Genomic DNA, 17825 nt, shown 5'->3' with positions numbered 1-17825 from the left:
AATGATTCTCATCTGCTTGATGTCTTTAAGGGCCCTGTCAGACCTGAACAAAGACGGAAAAATGGACCAGCTGGAGTTCTCCATCGCAATGAAGCTGATCAAACTCAAGCTGCAGGGTCAGACGTTGCCAATGATGCTCCCGCCAGTCATGAAGCAGCCGCCAGTCTTCTCGCCATTAATGTCCTCCCGCTATGGTGTGTCTTTCTTTGTTCCTCAATGTGGTATCCATTGCAATATACGCGTGTCATAGCGCAGGAGATGCTGAGACAAATATAATCTAGTGTGGTGAGAAAAGATCCATTGTCATTTGTAATCAGGTGATAGACGATGAAGAATTTTTCAGTTTGTGACCATAGAGATTGGCCAATTATCAAAACTCTTAGGTCAGACTGTAAGACAGCTGGCTGCAGCAGCAGCCCTCCCCAGTTCAGACAAGAATGCTCTTCTGGCCCATTACCCTCTGTCAGCTGAAAACGGAGGCGATAAGGAGAGATCTAAAAGGAGATTAGAGGGGGGCGTCTCCCTCAAGGGTTGACAGACTTTCATGCATTTGTTGTCAGTCCCTGCCCTCGGGACTCCTATTCCAGAGCATGCATGCTCAGCTCCTCCTGCTCTTTATTCTACTGCAGATAGAGGGGGTAACATTTTGGATATGACAGATCTACTTGCTCTTGTCCTTCTGTTAGTGCCTTCTCGTAATCAAGATCCTCAGATGAATGCATTTTCAGTGTAATGTTAGTCCTTTGTGTTCTGCGCTTAGGAATGGGAAGTATGCCAAACCTGTCCATGCCGCCATCTATGCCCATGCTGTTACCCATTGCTCCCACTACTTCGTTGACCTCAATGAGTCCTCTGCCACCCATGCCTATGTCTAGTCCTCTGGTGCCTTCTGTCGGCTCATCATCAACATTGCCAAATGGAACATCCACCCCCCTGTCCTCTTTCACTGTGCCTTTGTCCTCAAGTAAGTGTCCATGTAAGTCTGTTTTTTTAGGAGATGTTTTTAGGGTACTGATGTATAGAAAAAAATGTGTCTCTCAAGATTAATCCTGACACTCGAAGGGTACGTTAAAACGGGTATGAGCACCCTGTGGTTTTGCAGAAAATCTTTCGTATGTTAGTGCGCCAGCGCTAGTGGGTGAGATATTTTGAAATCTGCTCTGCGCGCTTCAGAAAAAATCCTCAGCATTAATTGACCTGTGGTGTGGATCTTAAATCTGCAGCTTTCTATTTTCTGCTGCGGATTTCCCCCTTTGCATTGCATAAGGTGAAATGTGCTGCAGATCCACCGAAATATCCACGCCAAATCTGCATGTGACTCTTGTACTTTATTAAAGGTGTGTTCCGGTAGGAATAGGGGATTAGCTATCAGATCAGTACTGCTGGGAGCCCCCCCCCACGATCATGAGAATGGGGGCCCTGTACCCCCTGTAGGACCGCTACTGCTCCTCTGAAATGAGCGCAGGGGCCGGTTGCACATACACGCGGTTGCTCCATTCATTTGGATGGGAGTTCCGAAGATGGGTGAGCGCTCCGCTCAGCTATCTCCGGAACTCCCATACAAATATATTGAGCCTTCGTGCAAATGTGCAATCGCAAATGTGCGATATGTTGTACATATTTCCAAAAGTCTCACACAATACTTCCTGCAGATGCATGCGCAGTACATCTGCACCTGCTTTCCCCGGTGCACAGATGACTACGTTGCAGGCGTCGGATTATTATAAAAAAAATTGACAATTTTCTGATGACACATTCCTTTTAAATTGTCACAAGAGAAGCAAAAGAAATCCCTTTTATGATGAATATGTCATGTCCTTTGAAAACAGGAATCTGAGCTTTGCCCTTTAGATGCAGTGGTCCAAAAAACCCTAAATGAAAGTTGCTGTATGCAGTGAGCCACTAAGCTCCCCCTAGTGGTGGCTGCAAACAGAAGTTTGTCATTTTATTTCTGTGGCCTAGAGATTTGGAGCTCATTATCATAAAAAAACATTCCAACTATTATAAAGAGAGATCATGAAATGAATCGGCGGAGAATGTGTTTTTGTACGTTGTCATTATTGTGTTTAGTTGTTACCTGTCGTTCTATCACTTCAGATTATATTGCAGTCAAAGCGTGTCACAAAGTAAACTGCAAGAAACGTGATGTTGTTGGGATCCATTGCATCCCTTTTAGTGTTCAGTAAGGTACATTCATTTCACTCCAGGTTAGAGGAAGGGGAGGATTCTGTCAGACCGAATTCTGCACTGAAAATCCACAACAACGTACAGTTCAGAGAGATGTGGATTTGAAAGCAAGCTATGGATTTTCATCATACCCATTATACCACAGATTTCCCTTAGATTTTCATTGTGACTTCACCTTTTCCCAGTGCTAAGGGTTAAATCTTTTGGCAAAATTCCAGTGTTGGGGTCCATTCACACGTCCATAGAATGGGTCCGCATCCGTTTCGCAAATTGCGGAACGGGTGCGGACCCATTCATTCTCTATGGGGCAGGAATGGATGCGGACAGCACACAGTGTGCTGTCCGCATCTGCATTTTTGCAGCGCGCCCCCGATCTTCCGGTCCGCGGCTCCAGGATACACTCCGAATGTGTGAATGGACCCTTAGGCTACATGCACATGAACGTTGTTTGTTTCTGTTTCATTATTTTTTTTTCCGGATAGGATGCTGACCCATTAATTTCAATGGTTCCGCAAAAAATGCGGACATCACACCGTGTGCTGTCCGCATCAGGATGTCTGTTCCAAAAAAATATATAGAACATGTCCTATTTTGGTCCGTTTTGCAGACAAGGATAGGCAATGTTACAATGGATCCGCAAAAAGAAAAAACAGATGGCATACGGATGTCATCTGTGTTTGCGGATCCGCAATTTGTATACCGCAAAACGCATACGGTCGTGTGCATGTAACCTTAGCTTGAAACTTACATTTTCTATGAAGGTTATGGACGCCGCTTCTGCAGAGTGAGTGTAAATCCTTCACATAGTTGCTGAGCTGTTGAATCGGATATAAATCCGTCAGCTCTCTGCTGCCCCCCTCCATTAGCTTAGTGTCAGAGATAGCAGCAGGCGGTTGTACATAGCGGAGAGGGGGGAGAAGATCCAAGGAGGACGGCTCACACTTTCTGTATGGGAAAGCTCACAAGAGGCACTTTGCAAGGGGAAGACATGCGCATCCTGGACACACAGATCCAGCATGTATTACAGGGTGGGAGATGTCCACATGAGAAAAGTCTGAAACAAAGATGAATGTTAACCGCTGTCCTTTGTGAAAATAATTTTTTTCTTGACTTTTAAGATGTTACTAGTATTTACTGATCATGTATTGTATGTTTCAGCGCTGCCTCACAACAGCTCGCTCTCATTAATGGCCGGAGGATTTGGCAGTGCTGTAATGCAGAAGACTCAGTCCATGATAGACCTGGGCTCTAGCAGGTAACAGTCTGCAGGTCTTCATCTAATTTAAATTCCCCAAACCGTCTTTACCCCTTTCTGCCCTGTGGCTTTTCTAGTGTTTGAGACTGATTGCTAGGTGCCTTCTGCCTGACAGCCTCCATTTAAACATCTGTGGAGGTGATTGCTACAAGTAAATACAGTCCATGTAAAAGACCTTAAAGTGCAACGGTCTTCTTAGCAAAGCTGTCTTCAGTGTTGTTCTGAGCGCTAAAGACACCTTTGTGTAACAAGTCAGATAAGCAGGGTGATGGGCAGTGATACTGGACACGTGTACATAGTCAGGGACTGCGGTAGTGACAGGAGGTGGGCTGGAAGCCGCCGTATGCTACACACAGGTGTCTTCAGCGCTCAGTTAAAACGCTGAAGACAGATTCTCCTAAGGGCTCACGAACATATTTTTTATTTTTTTCCGTGTCTGTTCCGTTTTTTAGTTTTTTTTGCGGACCATACGTGAAACCATTCTTTTCAAATGTGCATTCCATTATGTATGTCCTTTCCGCGAAAAAATACATGTCCGCATTATGGACAAGGATAGGACTGTTCTATTAGGGGCCAGCTGTTCCGTTCCACAAAATACAGAATGCACACGGACGGCATCTGTATTTTTTGCGGATCCGTGTTTTGCGGACTGCTAAATAAATACGGTCGTGTGCATGAGCCCTAAGGCAGGGTTCACACTTCAGTTATTTGTTCAGTTATTTCGATTAGCTATTGTGAGCCAAAACCAGGTGCTGGTCAAAAAAGTAGAACAGGAGGAAATTTTTCCATTATACCCGATCTCTGAGATGGCTTCACAACTGGCTTTGGCTCACAGTTACTGATGGAAATAATGGAAATAACCGACCTGATAACTGAAGTGTGAACTTGGCCTTAGGGACGCTGTTAGAGCTTTGCTAAGAAGACTCTTTACACCCTGTTTTCTAGTACAAAGTATTATTTTTTTCCTAATAAAGTATATTACAAAATTGTTTAACACTCCTGCACTATATTAAAATAAACTGAATTGATAGTTACACTTAGGGCGTATGCACACGACCCTATGTATTTTGCGGAACCGAAAAGCTGGCCCCTAATAGAACAGTCCTATCCTTGTCTGTGATGCAGACAATAATAGGACATGTTCTAATAATTTTTTTGCGGAACCGGAACGGACATATGGAAATGGAATGCACACTGAGTAACTACCGTTTTTTTTTTTTTTTTTTTTTTTTTTTTTTTCCCCCCCGGACCCATTGAAATGAATGGTTCTGCAAAAAAAAAACGTAACTGACACGGAAAGAAAATACGTTTGTGTGCATGAGTCCTAAAGGACATCTGTCCTTTTGTACTGACCTGGAAAAAGATGGAAAAGATGTATAAAAAAAGTTTATTATAAAGTATAAAAAGTGGAAAAACTACAGAATGATACAAAGTGCAGTTGGCAGCTGATGACATCTGTGTTGGTCCCATGTTCAGATGTGCCCGCATTGCTGAGAAAAATTATGTTTTAATATATGCAAATGAGCCTCTAGGAGCAACGGGGGCGTTGCCATTACACCTAGAGGCTCTGCTCTCTCTGCAACTGCCACGCCCATTGTTCATTCTTGATCAGTCCCCGCTTATCTATCAGGATTCACCCCCTTCTGTGTAGCGATGAATGAGCATTACGGCAGTCACCCGTCCCTGTACAGGCTTACTGTTTACACAGGGCGATGTGCTGCCCACAGACCAGGAATTTGTGTGCCGTATAAACTATCGAGTCACCCGACTGATGTTTGTTCAGAGCCAAGCTAAACAATACTGATAACGCAGTAGACTTGCAGATTGCTTACACGCATTAAACGCGCAGGAACCTGTTTCCTGTATCATTCGCAGCATTCATCGCCGCCATATTATCCAGGATCTTACAAGAAGGGGCGCATTTATGTTGTATATGAAGACATGATGGCACTGTGCAGTCTTTGGAGACCTAGGCTAAGTACGGCTTTCATCCTGAAGCTGTGCTTCCTGTATGTGAACAGGAGTCAGATTGAATAGGCTTAAAGGGGTTGTGCAGTGGGTAAATATTAAGGACTTATCCTTAAGATAGGTCACAAATATCAGATTGGCGGAGTCTGAGTCCTGCCACCCACACGGATCTGCTTTTAGAAGAGTAGGCTGCTCTTGTGCAAGCTCTGTTTTCTCTTTGTAATTACCTATGAGTCGTCTCGCCTGTAGAGGTGGCGCACAGTAATTACTGCTGCACGTCCCAGTGGGCCGACACATTAATGGCATATAGCTTTGGGTAATCCCAGAGGGAAGGATCTCTAGATCTCCAATCTCTGCCAGGCTAAACTGAATCCCTACTTTATCTAGTGAACTTATCATGGTAGACTGGTATGCTTTGTGTTTTCTGCAGCTCAATGGTCAGCTTTGCTGTATAGATTGAGACAGAATTTGCAGAGTCATTGCATTATCATTAGAGGGGGTGGGCAAGTTATGGACAGCTCTGTTTTATTGCTGGTTGTCTAGATAAGGCAGGGTAGGAACGCTATACACACAGATATAGCTCTGTAGGCAGCTCCCTTGTCACAGCCTCGTCTTTTTTTGGGATGAGGCAATGCTTTGTCACTTACTGGATCCTACAGCTGTTTTTTTTATTTATTTAATTTTAGCTACAATGTTTAAATACAGAGAGCCACATTCTTTATCTTCTACAGACTTCCCTCGAATTTATGAAACTAAAACCAAAAAAATGAGAAATCCCCTTAAAGACAAAAGTCCTAGGTATCCACATGCAATGGTTTGCTTTAATTGTTTAACATTTTACTGTCCAGTTCCAACTCATCTTCAACCACTTCATTGACGGGTAACTCCCCAAAAGCTAGCACCCAGGACTGGGCCGTGCCTCTACCCGCCAGGCTGAAATACAGACAGAAGTTTAATGGCCTTGACAAATCCATGAGTGGCTACCTTACAGGTCAGTGCATCATTTTACATGGGTGTTCTATAGTCTGGGTGGCACAATCACTGTCTCTTCTGCCTGACTTACCAGCCTTCACTTCAGCTGCCCACAATTGAGTAAAACCGTCCTGAATTGCGGATAGTGCCCCCCTTCCCCCAGTATAATAAATCAGTGATTTGCCTGACTTATCCTCCCCAGTGCGGATCTCTCAGGCAGCAGAAATATGAACATGTATCAGTCCATTTTTACACTGATGCATTGCAGCAAACTATCTAGATGGGAGACTGTAGATCACTGGTCAGCTTTACTGTGTAGATATAGACATGATAAGAAGAGTCATCTCATAATTAGAGGATGGGTAAGGTATTCACAGATTGTTTTATTGCTGGAGGCCTAGATAAGGCAAGATAGGAAAGGAACACTATGCACAAAGATATAAATTTGTATGCAGCTTCTCAAAATCCTGGACATTTAGGGGATCATTTACGATCATACATACAATACTATATTAGGCGTATTTCTGGTTCAGATTGTTCTTCAATCTGCGACTTTTCCCCACTCATGCCCCCTCTAATTCATCATTTTCTACAACTGTTTTACACGTAAAAAATGGTCTAAATGTAAGCCAGCAAGGAAGCGGTCTTACATTTAGACCAGCGCTGGATACGCCGAAGTTATGTAGAGGCCGGCGCCTCTACATAACGTCTGTGAATCTACTACCAGTGCAAGGGGTTAAGACCAGCGTCTAAAACGCCAGTCCTAATAAATGACCCCCTTAGTTCATAGAAGATTGTATTGATTCAGTTGTAACTAGGCTTGAGCGAATCGGGTTCAGACTGCTCTATCCCAACCCGATATGTTTGGAAAACTTACAATATCTCCTCCGTATTGTGCTATAATGTGTGGGCTCTGCTAAAGCCTGAAAACTCTTGCTGCAAATAACACGAGACTAGCTTCGTCTCGCATCTATGACGTTACACTTCAGTTATGTGCAGATAAATTATTTATTAATCTCATTAGCAAAGCCGAGTACAGCTTCGGACTTTGGAACAGTAATTTATGTCGGTAACTGAAGTGTAACGTCATAGACACAAGGCGAAACAAGTCTCATGTTATTTGCAGCAAGATTTTCCAGGCCTTAGCGGAGCCCATCCATTTTAGCGCACTAAGGAGGAGATACTGCCAGCAAAGTTTTCAAACAAATCTGGTTTCGATAGAGCAATCCGAACCCGATTCGCTCAAGCCTAGTTGTAACAAGACTAATATGGTGTTTGTTCTCACTTTTCAGGGTCTCAAGTGAAGAACGCTCTGTTAAATTCCAACCTCTCCCATACTCAGCTGGCTACTATATGGTAAGATGCATCACCGCCACCATTGCAGCATTGAGGTGCATGAACGCAGCATTGTCTCTTAACACGCTCCCTTTTAGGGTAGAAAGCATTTTACAGATGCATGGACCCCACATGTGGCATCATATGGCGCCTCCATAAGGCGATGTAATATAGATGTTACATCAGTGTGAACGAGGCCTAAGGGTCTATAGTACGGCACGTGTTATGTTACTACTCCTGGCTGTTGCATTTCCCATGTAATAACCAATATGAGGATCTTGCATTGTGTTGTTCCCCTGGAGCTCCTCAATTAGTATGAATAAATTGTCAACTCTGTCTTACTGTTCCAACTGTCAGAGGGCCGTGTCCCTGCACAGTCTGACACTGGCAGCACTGACTGGACATAATAAAACTTTGTAGACACCTCAACTAGTAACACCCACTTGTTAATGTAGTTTACATTTTTAGGAAGCATGACAGAGAAACGGTACAACATACCATTTTAAAGGATCAGAAACGCATCCGGATAAATTTTTTAACTATTTGTATTTTACTCATTTTGGGCTAAAAATATTTTTTTTAATTGGTCTTTATCAAAAAATTTCAGCAGTTTTTGTTCTATAGGGCTACGTTTCAGCCTGGCTGGAGAGTGTCTTACTTTCAGTTTCCCAGTGAACCATCAGGTTGATGCTCTGACGACTCTCTGACAACTAATTATAGCTAAACTTTTATTAAATGAATAAACTGATAACAATATGGCCTATAGGAATGCTTATGAGCTGTCAGGAGTTCAGGGATCAGGACTGTGAGAGCAGCTCCCTGAAGGAGAGACTGAAACTTAAAGGGTTGTCCTGGTTCAGAGCCCCTCTGACATAAGCATCTGAGCATTTCATGCCCCGATGCTCTCCCTTGCCCCGTGCTGATTCACACAGGGCAAGGGCTTTTTCTGGAGATTCGGTGACATACCAAGCTCTCCATGGGTATAGCTAGGTGGAGGCTTCCGCCTAGCAGTGAGCCTGTAAATTGGCTAGGGCAGCTCTAAAGCCCACCCATCAGTACCAGTGACATCACCGGGAACACTTCAAGGCGGAAGCCTCCTCCTAGCAGTGTAAAAAATAAACAAAAAAAAAGCCCTTGCCCTGCGCGATCCGTCGCAGGGCGGGGAGAGCTTCAGAGCATAAAATGCTCCGATGCTCATGTCAGAGGGGCTCACTGGGGAACAAAAGGGGATTTGTCTGGGTTCAGCTCTGAATCCGGACAACCCCTTTTAACCCTGTAGAACTAAAATAGTTGAAAACGCTTTTATAAAAAAAAATTGCCCCTAAAGGGGTTTGATAACACATGATCCAGAGTTTTCTACAGTTCATTCAGACAAGCGACACAGTTTGTGTTGAATCGGTTTGGTCTCTGTTCCATTGAACCGTTTTTCTGTCCGTGTGGCATCGGCAGGTCACCTGTTTTTCACAGCCATAAAAACAAAATGGAAGAATGGCTGCCCATTGTTTCCTAGAAACCCCCAATGAATAAAAGAACAGCACACTGATGACCTCTGTGTGCTGTCCTTTTTTTCACCCACCCTTAGACTTCAATGGTCCAGTCTAGTGACCAAATTAGAGCACGCTGCGATTCTTTCTGGACGGGCTGAGGGTCCATAAACAAAATTGCCATGGTTTGGCTCATTAACTGTAATAGGTCAGTGTTCAGTCCTTGTGTGATCTGTTCTGCACTCGGACATGGAAATCATGTGAATGAGCAACAAAACAGGCAGGTCAGGAGATTTATAGAGGCTGCCCGGGCTTTTTAATATTGATGACTAGAGATGAGCGAACTTCTGTTTTAAGTTCGGCGTCTAAAGTTCGGCTTCCGGTTAGCGGAGAATCCCGATCTGGATCCGGATATGGATTCCGACTTCCGCTGTGGTCCGTGGTAGCGGAATCAATAATCGGCCATTATTGATTCCGCTACCACGGACCACAACGGAAGTCGGAATCCATATCCGGATCCAGATCGGGATTCTCCGCTAACCGGAAGCCGAACTTTAGACGCCGAACTTAAAACAGAAGTTCGCTCATCTCTATTGATGACCTATCCTAATATCAGATCGGCGGGGAGGCGGCGCTCTGTGTGCACGTGCCATCTTCCCTTATCTCTTCCTGTCCTCTCCTGTATGTCTATGAGACAGCAGCAGCGGACAGGAAGAGAGAAGGGAAGGTGGGCGCTGTTCGCGCCGTCTCCCAGTACAGCTGATCGGCACGGGTGCCAGGTGTCAGACCCCTGCCGATCTGATAATGATGACCTATCCCGAGGATAGGTCATCAGTATTAAAGAGCCTGGAGAACCCCTTTAATGACAGGTCCTATTTAAATGTGTAGAGGATTGGTCGGAAATATTTTCCATAAAATAATCTCCCTGTTACTGTGCAGAGACAGCGCTTCTGTGTGCATAGAGGGGGCAGATATTAGAGCAGTCTCATCGTGCAGGGAAAGAAAGGCCAGTCATGAGACCGGACATGAGCAGGCAATGTCTTGTGCGCTGCGAGGCTTGATTAGAAAGAAAGGAAGGAAGACGGTGGATGTTTAGGGAAATCCTCCGCTGTTTCTGCTCCGTGAGGTCTGAGAAATGCATGTGACCTTTATCTTCACGCTCCGTGAGGACACGGCCGCAGCGTGCTGCCAAGTTCAGAGCTGAGCCTGCTTGCTGTTTGCACTTGTTGCTTACTTTGCAAACATTTCTTTCCAACTATAATAACCCCGTTCACCTTATCTTTCAGAAACTCGGCAGAAAGTGGACTTTGACAGGTTCTCTTTAAGGCCTCATGCACACAAACAAATTTTCTTTGTGTCCGTTCCGTTTTTTTTGTAGTTTTTTTTGTGGACCGTGTGCAGAACCATTCATTGGGTCCCCCAAAAAAACGGAAGTATCTCCGTGTGCATTCAGTTTCCATATGTCCGTATTTCCATTCCGCAAAAAGATAGAACATGTCCTATTATTGTCTGCATTATGGACAAGGATAGGACTGTTCTATAAGGGGACAGCTGTTCCGTTCCGCAAAATGTGGAATGCACACGGAAGTCATCCGTATTTTTTAGGGTTCCGTTTTTTGCGGACCTCAAAATACATACGGACGTGTGCATGAGGCCTAAAGTGAATTTTTTTTAAGATTGAAGGCTATGGACACCTGCTGCACTTTTTATGATTGCATTTTACTTATTTTGAGCTAAAAATCATCTTTTTTAATTGGTCCTTATTAGAAATGTTCAAAGTTTAAAATAAATAAATAAATCAGTCTATCTTTAGGCTGGGTTCAGACCTGAGCGTTCGGGATGGAGCGCTCTTTATGTGCGATTGTATGCGTGTTTACAATCGCGGCTCCGGAACAAGCGAACACCCATTGTCGCGCGTTCCCGGAAGTCTATGTACAGGAACGCGCGACAAGACGCCCCAAAGAAGCTCCTGTACTTCTTGGGGCATCTGGCGTTTTACAGCGCGATCGTACGCGCTGTAAAACGCTCAGGTGAGAACCGTTCCCATAGGGAATCATTGGTTCTTGCCTGTTGAGCGTTTTACAGAGCCTAGGAACGCGCTGTAAAACGCTCAGGTCTGAACCCAGCCTTAGAGTATCACTGTTCAGTCCCGTCAGCTGATGGCTCATGTGTTATCGCTGACATCCTGACCTCATAAACACTTATTTAAGGCAGATTCCTATTAGTTTTCTAAGAGTTTTGCTATAATGATTGTTTATAACGTCAGGGGATCAGAGATGAGGCTTCACATGAGCCGGACAGAACTCAGGAGTGACGGTCTGCACCCTTGTATCTCAAAAATGGAGGAACATTTTTATTTTATTTTTTTAATAAAGACCCATTGCAAATGATTTTAACCCAAAATGAGTAAAATGCAAGCATAAAAATTGCCCCAGAGGTGTCTTTAGAGGTGTTATCCCATAACTTATGTAAAAAAATAAAATAAGACATCATATAGTACTTAACAATAGATTTCTAACAAAGCTAGAACCAGCCCTGTACCTCGCATGGATCCAGAGATCTCCACATTCATTGTTCCAATTGTTCTGCTAGATTTTTTTCAGGCTGGCAGCTCAGGGGGCGTGTCCTTTTCTGGGGAGTTGTACTTTCAGCTGCAGCTCTCTCCCTCTCACAGTTCAGGGGGCATGTCCTTTCTGGGGAGGTGTACTTTCAGCTGCAGCTCTCTCCCTCTCACAGCTCAGGGGGCGTGTCCTTTCTGGGGAGGTGTACTTTCAGCTGCAGCTCTCTCCCTCTCACAGCTCAGGGGGCGTGTCCTTTCTGGGGAGGTGTACTTTCAGCTGCAGCTCTCTCCCTCTCACAGCTCAGGGGGCGTGTCCTTTCTGGAGAGGTGTACTTTCAGCTGCAGCTTTCTTCCTCTCACAGCTCAGGGGGCGTGTCCTTTCTGGGGAGGTGTACTTTCAGCTGAAGCTCTCTCCCTCTCACAGCTCAGGGGGCGTGTCCTTTCTGGGGAGGTGTACTTTCATCTGCAGCTCTCTCCCTCTCACAGTTCAGCGGGCGTGTCCTTTCTGCTGTAGCTCTTTCCCTGTACTTGTCACTGCTTCTAACCAAAGGTATGGCTGAAGGCAGTTGAAGATTTAAACTGAGTGCGTGCGACCAGCTTAGTAAGGTGGACGGAGGAACAAGGAAAAGAATAAACATCAGGTGGCGCTATACAGATACATTTTATTGAATAACTCACTGGCTATGAATTATTTTTTAATTGCATGCAATTTGTTAAGTATCCAGGTGCTGATTTGAAAAATGTAAATAATGTTTCGTGCACAACCCCTTGAAAGAAAAATATGGCTGCTTCCCAAAACAGTGCCACAACTGCTCATGTGTTTTGTTTGGCGTTGCAACTCTTGTTTTTGGAAGAAAGTAGCCATGTTTAATAAAGTTGTGGTGGAGGCTCTGTTCAGGTCTTTCGTCGCAGATTCTACCTAAACGAGTGAATGCAAAAGTCCTGCATGCGCAAAAAAAGCAGAAACCAAACTGACACCATTCTAGTCAGTGGGGTCTGTTTGGCTCTGTTCATGTCCCTTATTTGCCAGATCCAGCACTTCCATTATTTTTGTTGTTCTGATCCTGTAATGGCGCTGGTGTGAACATGCTCTAATCCGTGCAACTGTATAAGTATAGTTGCACAACAGGCCCTCTGATCCTCATCGTTGCCGAGAGCATGGGTCCTGCTGACTAAGCCTTCCTACAGCAATAGCAGCTAGCCACTGGAGGTTTTTAGCAGCTGGGCCCCTGTTCATTTTTAGAAGGAATTGTCCAGTTGGATCAATCCTTTTTATTAGGGATGTTTTCTGGGACTTAAATACGCAGGATAGGTCATCAGTACCTGATCAGTAGAGGACAGACTCTCTGCACCCCTGCGGGTCAGTAGAGGACGGACTCTCTGCACCCCTGCGGGTCAGTAGAGGACGGACTCTCTGCACCCCTGCGGGTCAGTAGAGGACGGACTCTCTGCACCCCTGCGGGTCAGTAGAGGACGGACTCTCTGCACCCCTGCGGGTCAGTAGAGGACGGACTCTCTGCACCCCTGCGGGTCAGTAGAGGACGGACTCTCTGCACCCCTGCGGGTCAGTAGAGGACGGACTCTCTGCACCCCTGCGGGTCAGTAGAGGACGGACTCTCTGCACCCCTGCGGGTCAGTAGAGGACGGACTCTCTGCACCCCTGCGGGTCAGTAGAGGACGGACTCTCTGCACCCCTGCGGGTCAGTAGAGGACGGACTCTCTGCACCCCTGCGGGTCAGTAGAGGACGGACTCTCTGCACCCCTGCGGGTCAGTAGAGGGCGGACTCTCTGCACCCCTGCGGGTCAGTAGAGGGCAGACTCTCTGCACCCCTGCGGGTCAGTAGAGGGCAGACTCTCTGCACCCCTGCGGGTCAGTAGAGGGCAGACTCTCTGCACCCCTGCGGGTCAGTAGAGGGCAGACTCTCTGCCCCCCTGCGGGTCAGTAGAGGGCAGACTCTCTGCCCCCCTGCGGGTCAGTAGAGGGCAGACTCTCTGCCCCCCTGCGGGTCAGTAGAGGGCAGACTCTCTGCCCCCCTGCGGGTCAGTAGAGGGCAGACTCTCTGCCCCCCTGCGGGTCAGTAGAGGGCAGACTCTCTGCCCCCCTGCGGGTCAGTAGAGGGCAGACTCTCTGCCCCCCTGCGGGTCAGTAGAGGGCAGACTCTCTGCCCCCCTGCGGGTCAGTAGAGGGCAGACTCTCTGCCCCCCTGCGGGTCAGTAGAGGGCAGACTCTCTGCCCCCCTGCGGGTCAGTAGAGGGCAGACTCTCTGCCCCCCTGCGGGTCAGTAGAGGGCAGACTCTCTGCCCCCCTGCGGGTCAGTAGAGGGCAGACTCTCTGCCCCCCTGCGGGTCAGTAGAGGGCAGACTCTCTGCCCCCCTGCGGGTCAGTAGAGGGCAGACTCTCTGCCCCCCTGCGGGTCAGTAGAGGGCAGACTCTCTGCCCCCCTGCGGGTCAGTAGAGGGCAGACTCTCTGCCCCCCTGCGGGTCAGTAGAGGGCAGACTCTCTGCCCCCCTGCGGGTCAGTAGAGGGCAGACTCTCTGCCCCCCTGCGGGTCAGTAGAGGGCAGACTCTCTGCCCCCCTGCGGGTCAGTAGAGGGCAGACTCTCTGCCCCCCTGCGGGTCAGTAGAGGGCAGACTCTCTGCCCCCCTGCGGGTCAGTAGAGGGCAGACTCTCTGCCCCCCTGCGGGTCAGTAGAGGGCAGACTCTCTGCCCCCCTGCGGGTCAGTAGAGGGCAGACTCTCTGCCCCCCTGCGGGTCAGTAGAGGGCAGACTCTCTGCCCCCCTGCGGGTCAGTAGAGGGCAGACTCTCTGCCCCCCTGCGGGTCAGTAGAGGGCAGACTCTCTGCCCCCCTGCGGGTCAGTAGAGGGCAGACTCTCTGCCCCCCTGCGGGTCAGTAGAGGGCAGACTCTCTGCCCCCCTGCGGGTCAGTAGAGGGCAGACTCTCTGCCCCCCTGCGGGTCAGTAGAGGGCAGACTCTCTGCCCCCCTGCGGGTCAGTAGAGGGCAGACTCTCTGCCCCCCTGCGGGTCAGTAGAGGGCAGACTCTCTGCCCCCCTGCGGGTCAGTAGAGGGCAGACTCTCTGCCCCCCTGCGGGTCAGTAGAGGGCAGACTCTCTGCCCCCCTGCGGGTCAGTAGAGGGCAGACTCTCTGCCCCCCTGCGGGTCAGTAGAGGGCAGACTCTCTGCCCCCCTGCGGGTCAGTAGAGGGCAGACTCTCTGCCCCCCTGCGGGTCAGTAGAGGGCAGACTCTCTGCCCCCCTGCGGGTCAGTAGAGGGCAGACTCTCTGCCCCCCTGCGGGTCAGTAGAGGGCAGACTCTCTGCCCCCCTGCGGGTCAGTAGAGGGCAGACTCTCTGCCCCCCTGCGGGTCAGTAGAGGGCAGACTCTCTGCCCCCCTGCGGGTCAGTAGAGGGCAGACTCTCTGCCCCCCTGCGGGTCAGTAGAGGGCAGACTCTCTGCCCCCCTGCGGGTCAGTAGAGGGCAGACTCTCTGCCCCCCTGCGGGTCAGTAGAGGGCAGACTCTCTGCCCCCCTGCGGGTCAGTAGAGGGCAGACTCTCTGCCCCCCTGCGGGTCAGTAGAGGGCAGACTCTCTGCCCCCCTGCGGGTCAGTAGAGGGCAGACTCTCTGCCCCCCTGCGGGTCAGTAGAGGGCAGACTCTCTGCCCCCCTGCGGGTCAGTAGAGGGCAGACTCTCTGCCCCCCTGCGGGTCAGTAGAGGGCAGACTCTCTGCCCCCCTGCGGGTCAGTAGAGGGCAGACTCTCTGCCCCCCTGCGGGTCAGTAGAGGGCAGACTCTCTGCCCCCCTGCGGGTCAGTAGAGGGCAGACTCTCTGCCCCCCTGCGGGTCAGTAGAGGGCAGACTCTCTGCCCCCCTGCGGGTCAGTAGAGGGCAGACTCTCTGCCCCCCTGCGGGTCAGTAGAGGGCAGACTCTCTGCCCCCCTGCGGGTCAGTAGAGGGCAGACTCTCTGCCCCCCTGCGGGTCAGTAGAGGGCAGACTCTCTGCCCCCCTGCGGGTCAGTAGAGGGCAGACTCTCTGCCCCCCTGCGGGTCAGTAGAGGGCAGACTCTCTGCCCCCCTGCGGGTCAGTAGAGGGCAGACTCTCTGCCCCCCTGCGGGTCAGTAGAGGGCAGACTCTCTGCCCCCCTGCGGGTCAGTAGAGGGCAGACTCTCTGCCCCCCTGCGGGTCAGCAGAGGGCAGACTCTCTGCCCCCCTGCGGGTCAGCTGTTGGAAGGGACAACATTGCTCGGATAAGCGCTGCTGCATTTTCTTTGCCCATATGCAAGGGGCCCTCACCCCAGGGCCTCTATAACGCATCCCAGGTTTAGTAGGAATGCCGAGTGGTGTAGTGCGGCCTAAATGTCTCTTTATGTGTCGCGGTGCTCCTACCTGGATACTGCTGGACCCCATGTTTTGTCTCCGAAGAAAATCATAGTGGGAATAATTGAGGGATTGGAAAGAATAACTTGAGTCCAGACCTTGAGATAAAGTTCAGTGGCAGCTTTACTTTGAATAAACATTTCTTCAAACAGTTTCAGGCTTTGTCTTGGTTCCAGCAGGCTTTAGCATTAAACTGGCAGGCAAACTCAACTCTGCTATAACTGTTTCTTTCTGACTCTGCTGTACTGACAGGCTGGCTGTATAACTCAGCTTCTTCTGTATGCTGCACTTCTTCTCTGTAGTCTGACTCTAGGTTATGCCAGGGAACTTTACTCCTGGCTCCTGAGGGTTCAAGCTTTGGCCTCCATAGCCAGCAGAGCTTAGAGTGCTCTGGCTGGCATGGGCACGTCCAGCAGAGACGTGCCCCTGCACACCCTTCTTCTGTCTAGGGAAGACTACACTGCAACTAACTGGTCCCCACCGTTCCTGCAGGAAATAGGACTAGCCCACTTCTCTCCAGAGGGGGGGGGGGGGGTTAGAATGGAATGGTGAGTTCCATTCTATCTAAGATAGCTCTGGCATATTTCCGGCCACCTGCTGGTGAACCAGGCATATTACGTAAACATAACAGTTGCATAAAGATATTAACGTTGCACAGTGTATAGGACCTGGATAGAAATACATAAGACGACAGCCCAATAAAAACAGTAGCAGGGTGCAGGAGTTGTAACACCACTCTGGGGTGCTACATATTCCCATATACCCAGTGCAGGAGCTTTCATTGGACCAGTACCTTTTATATGTTAGGTGAGAAGGAGTTTTGGTGTAAAGAATAAACAAAATTTTCCTTTTGTGTCCTCTTAGGTCTCTCGCTGACGTTGACAGAGATGGAAAACTGAAAGCTGATGAGTTTGTGCTTGCCATGCATTTAACAGATATGGCAAAAGCCGGCCAGCCGCTCCCTCTGACTCTGCCCCCAGAACTGATGCCACCATCATTCCGGTAATTAATCACCTACAGTCAAATGTGGAAACCGTTATATAATCATGGACATATTAAAACTGATGGTTATACATGTATATGGGGTATTTCTTAACGCAGCAAACTGCGGCTCTCCAGCTGTTGCAAAACTAGAACTCCCACCTTGCCCTGCTGTAGGCTGTAAGCAGTCTTTGCATGCTGGGAGTTGTAGTTCTGCAACAGCTGGAGAGCCGAAGTTTGCCTATCACTGTCTTAACGCATCTTTATAGCAGACAGAGCTCGCTCTGAATTTCCAAGCCTACACCTACAGATGCACCATCAAATTCTGGTTTATTGCAGCCACCACTAGAGGGAGCATACTTGTTTGTACGTTGGACTCGCATGCAGTATGCTCCTAATCTCCCTCTAGTGGTCACTGCAGGCAGCCATAATTTAATATTTAAATTTTACTTCTGTGCAGGAGATTTGAGGCTTCTATCAGAAAAACATAGAGTTCAGGTAGAGAGATCCAAGATGTATTAAAGGGGGTTTTCCCATGAACACAAAACTATGGGAATAAATGTGGGATTATTGTTGTGGTTAGTCCAGCCTTACAATCCTCTCACCTGGATCGAGCCCTAATCTTCTGCAAGCGAAACGTCATTTTGTTTTGAAGACACCAAACAAAACTGCAGATATTCCAAGATCACAGCACTAGGTTTGGAAC

General features: G+C 48.3%; 1 protein-coding gene across 3 annotated transcripts in view; it reads left to right on the top strand.

Annotated features, from left to right (window-relative positions):
* The window catches only part of ITSN2 (intersectin 2), a 148248-nt gene that overhangs the window by 48467 nt on the left and 81956 nt on the right, over positions 1–17825 (top strand). For all 3 annotated transcript variants that reach the window (XM_044292008.1, XM_044292007.1, XM_044292010.1), the window contains exons 5-10: positions 31–194; positions 761–964; positions 3346–3442; positions 6259–6401; positions 7675–7738; positions 17003–17140. In XM_044292008.1, the coding sequence (XP_044147943.1) occupies positions 31–194; positions 761–964; positions 3346–3442; positions 6259–6401; positions 7675–7738; positions 17003–17140 (810 nt within the window). The remainder of the gene's footprint in view (positions 1–30; positions 195–760; positions 965–3345; positions 3443–6258; positions 6402–7674; positions 7739–17002; positions 17141–17825) is intronic.

This window comes from Bufo gargarizans, chromosome 4, assembly GCF_014858855.1.
Source record: "Bufo gargarizans isolate SCDJY-AF-19 chromosome 4, ASM1485885v1, whole genome shotgun sequence".
Taxonomy (NCBI): domain Eukaryota; kingdom Metazoa; phylum Chordata; class Amphibia; order Anura; family Bufonidae; genus Bufo; species Bufo gargarizans.
This window is presented reverse-complemented; position numbering and strand designations above follow the sequence as displayed.